General features: G+C 29.9%; 1 protein-coding gene across 1 annotated transcript; it reads right to left on the bottom strand.

The window, feature by feature from the left end:
* Positions 1–8,719: 8,719 nt before the first annotated feature.
* On the bottom strand, positions 8,720–9,148 carry LOC136082724 (uncharacterized). The gene has a single exon (XM_065802146.1). The coding sequence runs from the start codon at positions 9,146–9,148 to the stop codon at positions 8,720–8,722; it is 429 nt and encodes a 142-aa protein (XP_065658218.1).
* Positions 9,149–9,970: the final 822 nt, after the last annotated feature.

Here is a 9,970-nt window from a genome sequence, read left to right as displayed (position 1 = left end):
ACAGATTATACGCATATGATTGATTTAAATAAAGATGATGTCTTATTCGAACCACCGTTTACGCATAGCATTACGTATGATCATGTGGAACAATATTTAGAATACGGTGATCCAACAACGGAAAGACATGTTCGATTGCTGGCTAGCGTTTTTAAACGTGTTTTAGAAAAAAGTCGACACAGTGTTATGGAAGTTACATTAGAAAGCCGTGCAAAATACACCAGACTTGAGAGCAAGAAAGACTTTCAAAAATCGCTTATTTCGCTTTTCTTCCACTAAATTCATTTTTTTTTTTTTTTTTTTTTTTTTTTTTTTTTACACTTGTTCTTATTTTTTAAGTTGAATTTCTGTTGAAAAAAATTAAATAAAAATCAATTTTACCGAAAAACTTGTAATTTTTTTCAAAAAATAGTTAAAATATGCATGAAACGCCCTCTGGCGGTGGATTCAACATTTGATTCAAAATCGAATTTTTAATCAAAATGATGTTATAGGGACAAAATCATTTTTTGAAAAGTGGGAGACTCGAAAATCGAGATAGGTTCCTTCACCAAAGTTGCTTTGAATTGTCCATAGAATCATCCTAGGGGTCGGCTCTAATAGAATTTTTCGGCTCCATACAATTTGGCCCGCCCTAATATACATATATATATTTTTATATATTGATTAGAGTGATTATGATAAAGCATCATAATTACTCTAATCAATGTATATAATTATTTAAATTAAATAAATCAATTATTTTAGCTTTTCGTGTGTAAAAAAGGTTTTTTTAACTAACCATTACATTATTATGGTCATATACCTCTAAATTTAGAGTACAACCCAAAAAAATTCAAAAACGAAAACTAAAATTTTATATCGAAAAAAAAAGCATGACCCATCTAGTTTCCAACAGGTTCCAACTCTTGTTTGACGTTTTGAGCACGGTCGCCTGTTACCCGGCTTCACGTGTTTAAAACGTGGCGTTGGGCACGTGAAAATCACGTTACTAGTTTCGTTTCTAGTCCGTGTTGTATTTCATTTGCAACGCGTGTTCGATACGAGATTCCTAGCCTCAAATAATCACATATGCAACGAAGAATTTATTTAACTTTGTTTACATTTTAGTTTTCTGCAAAAGTTCTTTCGCGAATTAACTAGCGTAAGTTAAGAATTTTCCAATTCAAAAAGAGAGAAAAAAGTAATAAGAACGATAATGGTTTATTACTGTTATTCAATTACTTTACACTATATACTTTTTGAAACTATGTAAAAACTGTGATAGCAATGCGGTTTGTATTGTATTCAAACCTCATTGCCATTCATTATACTCAAACCTCATGCGACTGGCTCGTCAAATTTATGTAAATCTTGCTTAGCTAACAATAATATAAAATAAAGCTGACAAAAATAATGCATACAAACTGGGTAAAAGAACTTGTCAACATTACAGAGTTAAAAAAAAATCAGTATAGACTAGTAAAATAAAAAAACTTTTTTTAAAGTTCCTCTTCAAACGACCGGCGATGCCGCGATTGTTTTAAACGCTCACTCATTTTCGTTTTGAGGTATGTCTCTGAACATGATTTCCACTTTTGCGTCAAAGATTTCAATATGGATATTAGTAAAGTTTCTAATGCAACGTGGTCAGTATAGTTTTTTTCAGGTACGTTATTGCCGTACATAAGATTGACTTTATCTTAGACTTCACTCTTCATTAACATGCCAAAGATAGATGCATATGCTCTTTTTTATTGTCTGCTGAAAAAGCCAAAGAATTAAACGATAATTTTAGTTGAAGTTCAACGTCTACTCTTAATTTCGCTTCGAAAGGAACAAAATCTTTAGAGTGGCTATTTTGGTTAAATAAACAATTGTTGTCCGCGTTCTTACCTAAAACTTCAGCTAATTGACCGAATTTTTTCTCTAATAAAACTAATCGGTGACTGATATGTGACAAAGAAAACATAGCTTTTTGTTGAAACTCGGCCGCCTCCAATTGATATATGCTGTTTTCACTGTTTAATCACCCCTTCAATTAGACATTGTTGGTTGTGATTTTGTATTTTCTGTAACTATAAAAAAAGGTAAGAAATATTCTGGAAACTATGAAAAAATAAAAAATAAAATTTGTGGAAAGTTCTTTAAAGAATTTTGCACTATATACTTTTTTTCCCTTTTTTATATATTATGTAAATATATGTATATTAGTAAACTCATTCTAAAGTGGAACTAAATTCAAAAAAATTGATCAGCAGTCTTCTCCGTTTGAAATTTGCCGCCAGCGCACGAAAAGGCGCTGGCCGGACAGTCATAATTTGTCTGGCGTGCGCGATTTCAAAAAATATTTTATTATTATTAGATTATAATTTATTTATAATTAGAAGTTGCCCCTCATGCAAATCTGCATTATCTATTCACATTTGGAGGTGCTATCCATTCATTCACTCAAAATTTTGTACTTTGTAATTAATTTTACCAATTTAGTTTACAGATCTTTTTTATTGTAAAAACATCAAATGTTTCCCAATAAAAAAGTATTAATTTTTTATTTTTCTTATTAAGACAAAATTAAATTTGAAAAAGTATTACTCTTAATTAAGAATCTCTATATATTTTGAGAATACTTTAATTAAAAAGTAGTGTTGAATTTTTTTTTTTAGATCTCATCACCTGAGTCTATATTTTCTCCTGTCTCCGAATTGCTACCATCTACATCAATTGGGACTGAAAGCTATTGGTTTATTGAACTAGAAATGTTTATCAATCTTTAATTTTCGACGAGTTACAAGATATATATTTAGTACTCGTTTTTTATTGCCTCTCTCTTAATCTCTGTCCATAATTTATCGTTACAGCCAATGCACATCAACATTGTCATTGTGTCATGTTTGAGCTGTGAGCTAAACATGTTTGAGCTTTGAACTAAACATGCGCTCCACTGCAGAATTTGAGCCAGCAATTGAAAGCACCACCTCAGCAATAAGTGCAAGATTAAAGAATTCTTTTTTTTTAAATCTCAAATTATACATCCAAACTTTTGAAGCGCATTTTTCTTTTTCTTCTGAAATATCATTAGCAAATTGACATTTTACAAAAAATCTAAATCTTTTTCATTCATTTTTAACTTTTGACGAATCCAGCATAATTTAGGGGTACTTTAAAATGATTATACAGGTAATCAATCATGTTATTGCCATAAGTTAGGCTTTAATTAAATACCCAGTTTTTACAGGAACATACAGGAACGTTAAAACATTCAAATCGAGTCTTCAAAGTTTCTAGCAATATAGAAGTAACTCTTTTTTTTTCGTTGGAGGCTTCCTCTACTGATAACATGGTTAGAAAAGTAAAATTTTCTTGAATAACTACTATTTGCTCACGGTTAGCGGGTAATTTAGGCACATTTGTGGTTATAACTTGAGGTAAAATCAGGTATTTTATTACTATTATTTTTACTTATGAGTCAGAAATATAAAAGATTGTTATTTATTTTTTTTTAGTTTTTAACAAAAATCATTATGATTGGAAAACATCAAATCAAGCTGTCGCAAACTTTAAAAATTACTAGTTACTTCTCCAACGTTTAATTAATGAAAATTTTTATTTCGATAGATTGTTTGTGTGTTATGAATTTTTACAAAATTTTTTTACTTTGATCTTCATTCATACCCTAGATCAAAACACTTTGACTACAAGTGAAGATGGGCAGAATATGTTTATATTTAAGAAAGCTCGATTTGAATAATTTGTAATTGTAATTATTGTAATTACTTATAGAAATAAGAAATAAGGTTAATTGGTTCTATTGCATCAATTTTAAAGCGAGCTAAATAACTGTCTAACAACTCGTCCGGCTTTCCTGCGCTTTTTAAAAGGTCGCCTAATTCCATTAGAGTTCGATCCAGTAAGGGTTTGACATCAAAAGCTAGCAGACCATCGTCTTCAAAAACTTTAGAGAGAGGAGAAACCTTTTCACGAACATCTAAAAAGACGCAAGGTTTATAAAGCACTCTATAAGATTTAAGTTGTTTTAAAATCCTCTTTATTTAATTTTTGGTTTCTTTTTTACCCTTTTTAGATGACATATTATTTTCAAGTGGCATGATAACAGCTGGCCACATATTTATGAGGCTGGAAAAAGATGCTTGACTGTGCGGTATAAACCCTGTACCTTTCAACTTTGGAAAGGCATAATAACTTATATTAAGCACTTCAGCTGCTTTTGTAATTTCGCTTTTTACAACTCCTGAAGACTTGATAGGGAAAAAATGTTTTCATAAAGTCTATCCACATCTTTAAAAAACGATTCAAAGAATGCATCTTTAACTGCTAATTCTACTAGATGGTTGATGCAATGTATTGGTACCAACCAAGGGCGATCACCATCTCTGCAAAGTTTTTTGTGAAGACCTTCTTTGTGGCGCGTGTTAACATTAGCACCATCGGCTGTGCAACTAATCAATTTTTCACGAAATGCGGCACATGGTAAAGGCCCGTCTTCGTCAAATATGCTTTCGATACCAAGTTTCAAAGAAGCAGCATCTGTTCCCCCATAATTGTTACAGTCTATCAAATGTGCAAACATCGTACTGGTGACCTAAAAAGTAAAAATATTTTTTTTAAAGCTTTTAAACAATATTTTAAAATGGACTTGTTCGAAAACAAAAATTATATTTAAAATAAATACCCTTTCAATGTAGTTTTGAGCAGTACCAGTTCCTTTTCTACTCATGTCTTGCGAGCTTGCGAACCATCCGATAGTATTGAGTAAAAATGACTGATTTAAAATCAAGTTGCTTTTTTCGAGAACTGCTGAGTAAATAGAACTGATAAATTTCTTTGCAGCTCGACCATCGCTAGTCCTTAAATTATTCCAGGTCGGAATTGTTAACATTTTAGATGACATAACTCTTTCAAATTCATTTTTATTATTTATTAAATTACTGAGACAAAAAGAATTTTATAATTTCCAATAACTTTATACATGCATAATATTATCTTCAATAACAATTTACAACAAAAAAATAATAATTTTCATTAGCATAAATTAGTTACGAACATACCTGATATTAATGGTATACCGTTTTCTTTTTGGATTTCTACAAGTACTGAAAAGCAGTTAATGCTTATTGTAGGATTGACGGCCAATTTATATGCTGTATTAATAAGCTTTTGATATGCATTATGACTGGCTTTCTCTATGTTAGAGGAAGTAGAAGTTTGTGCAGAAACATTTTGTACCTTTTTAATACGATCTTCTTTTGGCTTTCGTTTTTCAATTTCTGCCGCGTTCTGGTGTGTCTTGCTTGCAAGATGGCGTTGAATCTACAAAAGAAGATAAGAAATTATTGCTAAGCAGAAACTTTAACATGTATTTAAGGATTATCAAAGTCTAGGGTAAATGTGATAATAGCAAAAGCATGTGAATTATACTGTATGTTTAGTTATAATGTTGGTTCCATTTGTAAAATTATCAGAAGAAAGTTTTGTCGCTCCTCTTATTTCGCGTGGCTTCATAGATCTACTTGAGTGATTAGCACAAATTTTACACCAAATGAAATTAATGTAATCGATTACGTCTTCATTAACAATTTTCCGCCCAAAAATATCCTTGACATCTCACTTATTAAATACGCTTAGCTTAATCTTTGTATTTCCTTTTGCTGCCATTTTAGTTTTTTCCTTTTTTAAAGCGTGTTTATGCATTATAGTTTTCTCTTTTTCTAATAGTTTACACGTGTTAGTAAAATCTTCTGATTGGTTTAAAGGAATGTCAAAAATATCTTTTATTACGTTAATTACTATAATTCCATCATGGAAAACGCTATAAGATGATATTGCACTAATAATTTTAATAGTTCTACTTATCAAAAACTTATGCAAAAAAAATATTTTTCAGATAAGTAAATAAATCTTAAAAGTATTTGACAAAGAAAAGATTTGTTGCAATATAAAAACACGCTTGAAAATTACTGGCGAGCGCTAAAAAAAGCGCTAACCAAAGTATTGGCGAGCGTGTGGGCGAGTGCAAAAATGCATGAGCGCGAAAGCGCTCGCCAAACGAAGAAGACTGGATCAGTTACTTAAACAAATGAAACCTGACTCCATGTATTGTTCACTGTAACCAATATCATTCTCACAGATTGCGTCTATTTCACTGGTGACAGAAAGATATGTTAGCATTTTATCTTGGTCTAGATCTGGAACAAACGTAAAAGGAAGATATGTTAGCATTTTAACTTGGTCTTGAACTAAAACGACGGTATACAAGTACAGATATATAATATATGCTGTATTTGACTCATCAAAAAAAATATTTTGGATTTGTTAGGATTATTAGAATTACTAAGTGATGAATACGTTTTTTCACTCTACCGGTTTAATCTTACTTTTTTGATGATATCAGCAATAATATTATAGATTCTCTTTCTAAGTCATTGAAAAAACAAAAGCAACTATTTCATGTTTTTGCATACCAACATTTTTTTATAAATTAACAAGACACTTATATGTGTTTAACACAAGACACGCAAGTGTATCAAATTATCTTTTTTTTTTACAAATATCCTGAAAAATATCCCTAGCAGAAAAAAATTAGTGATCATTTCTAGTGAAAATAAATAGTGAAAAGTTCAATTTTACATGACTTAATTGATAATTTAAAAATTTCGTGACCAAATAAAATATCATGAAATTTCTATGATTTCCAGTGGCCATCCCTAAATAGGTGTGACCACTGTATATTATGCCTTTATACTCAAGGAAATTCATACAGACTGTTAACAGTTTGTATGAAATTCCATGAGCTTTTATATTGGGTATATTGTATAATAAAAATTATATGAGGTACATCACTGAGATAAAAATGAACTTAAAAAAGTTAATTTGGAACTAGAAACTCTTGTGTATCTAATAAAGAATGTGTTAAAGATGTTTATTTATTATATTTATAAAAGAAAATATTCTGATCATAGCTTTGAATATTGACAAAATTCAAGACTTATCAGCAGTAAAGTCCTTTTCCTATTATTGATCACAGTATTACCTATTGGTTGTATTCCATCACCATGGCAGTGTTCGATACTGGGGTATTTAACTAATTGATCGAAAATAAATAAAAAAGTTACAACCATTAGAACACTTAATTTTAATTAATGGGAAAGAAAACCAAGGCTTAGAAAACACAACTTTATCTTCGATAGAACTGAATTAACAGGATTTCTCGGAAAATTAACAAGTTTACTTTCGATATCAATCCAACTACATGGAACAATGTCTTCAACAATGTTTCGTCCTTCTTCCCAAACTGCAACACAGAATTTATGTCCTGTCATTTTTTAATTAGCTGCAAGTAAAAAATTTCTTCAAATAAAATTTTTTAACAAACTCTACTCGAACTTACTAAAAATCACAAAAATACAAGATTTAATTTTTTAGTTGAAACTTTTAAATAAAAACACTTATATTTTAATAATTATTTATGTTTATAAAAATATTATGATATGATTTAATAAAATTTATGGAAATGTTTTATTTCTATAATAACATGTTACATATATATTATTTCTATAATAACAATAATATTGTTACACAGGAACACACATTATTTTACTAAACATATATGAATAAGATAATATCAAATAAAAATACTTTATTTTTAACCAAATAATTAAACTAATTAAATAATAGATTACTTATAAAAGAGTAAGTGGCCCAACATAGTAAAAACTTGTGAAATAGAGTATAGATATATTAATTAAGCTCATTATTGACTGGAAAAAATATTAGACCAGTTAAATGTTTCGTAGAATAAAGTTTCTGATTCACATCGCACATGTGCAATATTTTAGTTTTAGTTCATCACAAACAAGTATTCCAAGCTGCATGCTATCAAGAGGCGCATAGAAAAAAGATTGCAAGTGTTTTGAATGTATGTATTTGCAAAGCAGCACTGTTTCATTAGCACTGTTGTCAATATCAATACTTTAACAGTATAAGCCTGTATTGCTTAAAAAAAATTTATCTCTTCTTGTATCGGACAATTTGATGGAAACATTTTTTTTTCAATGTTATGAACCTTACAATGAATCTTTCTTGGATGCGCTTTACAGCAGAGGCTAAGGGGTTATTCTTGATATTTTGTAACTCTATTTAAGTTGTTGCAAATAATTTTCAAATGAAAAGTATGAAAGATTTGATAGAGAACAACCATAGTATTTAACATCTTTGACTAAATGAGGAAGATTGTGCACATGATAAGTTACAAACAATTGACACTTTACAGTTTCGCACAAAACCCTGCAAAAGCTCATTAGCAAAGTCCAAAAGACGAATTCTTTGTAAATCATTTTTGATATGCAGTATCATTAAGCAGAAAACAATTCATACAAATCAGAAGACAGTATGTCTCTATATACAACAATGCCAGTGTACAACAGCATTTGACGAAATTCTGTAGCCTTCCACCTTTCTAAATGTATTAAACTTCGGGGGCGTCTTGCAAACTCCGAAGGTGTGCTTTTTTCTATTTCTATTAATTTCTTAGAATGAGTTCAACATTTCTATAATTTAAACGAACATTTCAAGGTCCTGCCTTTATACAATGCATAAACTTTCTGCATACACCTAAAAAACCAAGATGCATTATGTTTAAAATAAAATGTTGAACAATGTCAAAATTATATACTTGCAGTAATGGGCTATTTGATTTTTTGTGCAGATTTTTTGTTCCTGCTCAAAGTTGTGCATCTGTTCGAAGCTGACCAATTGGTTCTTTAAAAACAGTTCGATGGTGGTAGGCAATCTCAACACTTGTGCAACGCTCGCAACCATTTTTAGATGTATGTCCTGCAATACATTTAATAAATGCTCTTGCAGGAGCATCGCAATCAAAAGCACTAATTTTAATATTTACATGTTTTCCATCAACATGCAGTCCATATTTAATTAAATTGTTAGCATCAACCATAAAATTATCTAAAAATTCATTAACACTACTTGGTTTATTCATACCACAGTAAATTGTCACTATAAATGGTTGTCCAAAACATTTAACAACTTTGCAAAGTATCGGCAAAAACTGTAAATTTGACGACATATACAACGGCAAACCATCAACATTTATATCTACTTCAACACATTCATCAATATTCAATGACTTCATTCAATAACTCATTCATCAATATTTAATGACTTCATTCAATGACTCACAAATACCATTTTGCAAACCAAAATAAATAAATTGGCCATTTCATTTTTCAACAATATCAATGCTACAAGTAGTAGATAGAAGAGTGCGTTGATCTTTTGGTATATCACTAAAAAATCTACCACTATTTCTAAGCAATTTTAAAAGATTACAGAACTGTTCTCTAGGCAAATTCCAGTTTAAAGCCCACTTTTCGAGCCATTAAGAAATTCATGTGTTTTCTGTATTCCACTGCAAAGCTCTTCATTTTTTGAAGAGTCTACTGAAGCTTTAATTTCTAAATATTCCTACTGATTAAAATTTCGTAGAGGTTGGATCATATTCAATTTTACTCATATAAGCGTTTTCTTCTGAAGCAATTGATTTATCAGGTGTGGTTGGTGGTACATCATCAGAATCGCAACTATCGTTTGAAAAGTTATGATTATCTTCTGATTCCAATTGACCTTCCTGTATAGCTAACTGACCAGATTTGGTAGCTCTTTATCTTTTCATATGATCTTTTTTAGATTATAAGCATTTCAACCGTTTCATACTTTTATATCAATGTAGTGATTTTTTAAAAATGATTTGCCATGCCCTTATCTTAAGAGCATAACAATGCCCTTGCACACTTTAATACATAATTAAACAAATTATTACAAATAAATAAATGTTACTATATTATTAAAATAAAAATAGGGATAAAACACATTTAAGATTACTAATAACCATAAATACTGTAATTAATGTAATGTAATACTATTACAAATTAAAACAAATAAAACACGCCTAGCA

The sequence above is a fragment of the Hydra vulgaris genome, chromosome 07 (genome assembly GCF_038396675.1).
Source record: "Hydra vulgaris chromosome 07, alternate assembly HydraT2T_AEP".
Lineage (NCBI taxonomy): Eukaryota > Metazoa > Cnidaria > Hydrozoa > Anthoathecata > Hydridae > Hydra > Hydra vulgaris.
This window is presented reverse-complemented; position numbering and strand designations above follow the sequence as displayed.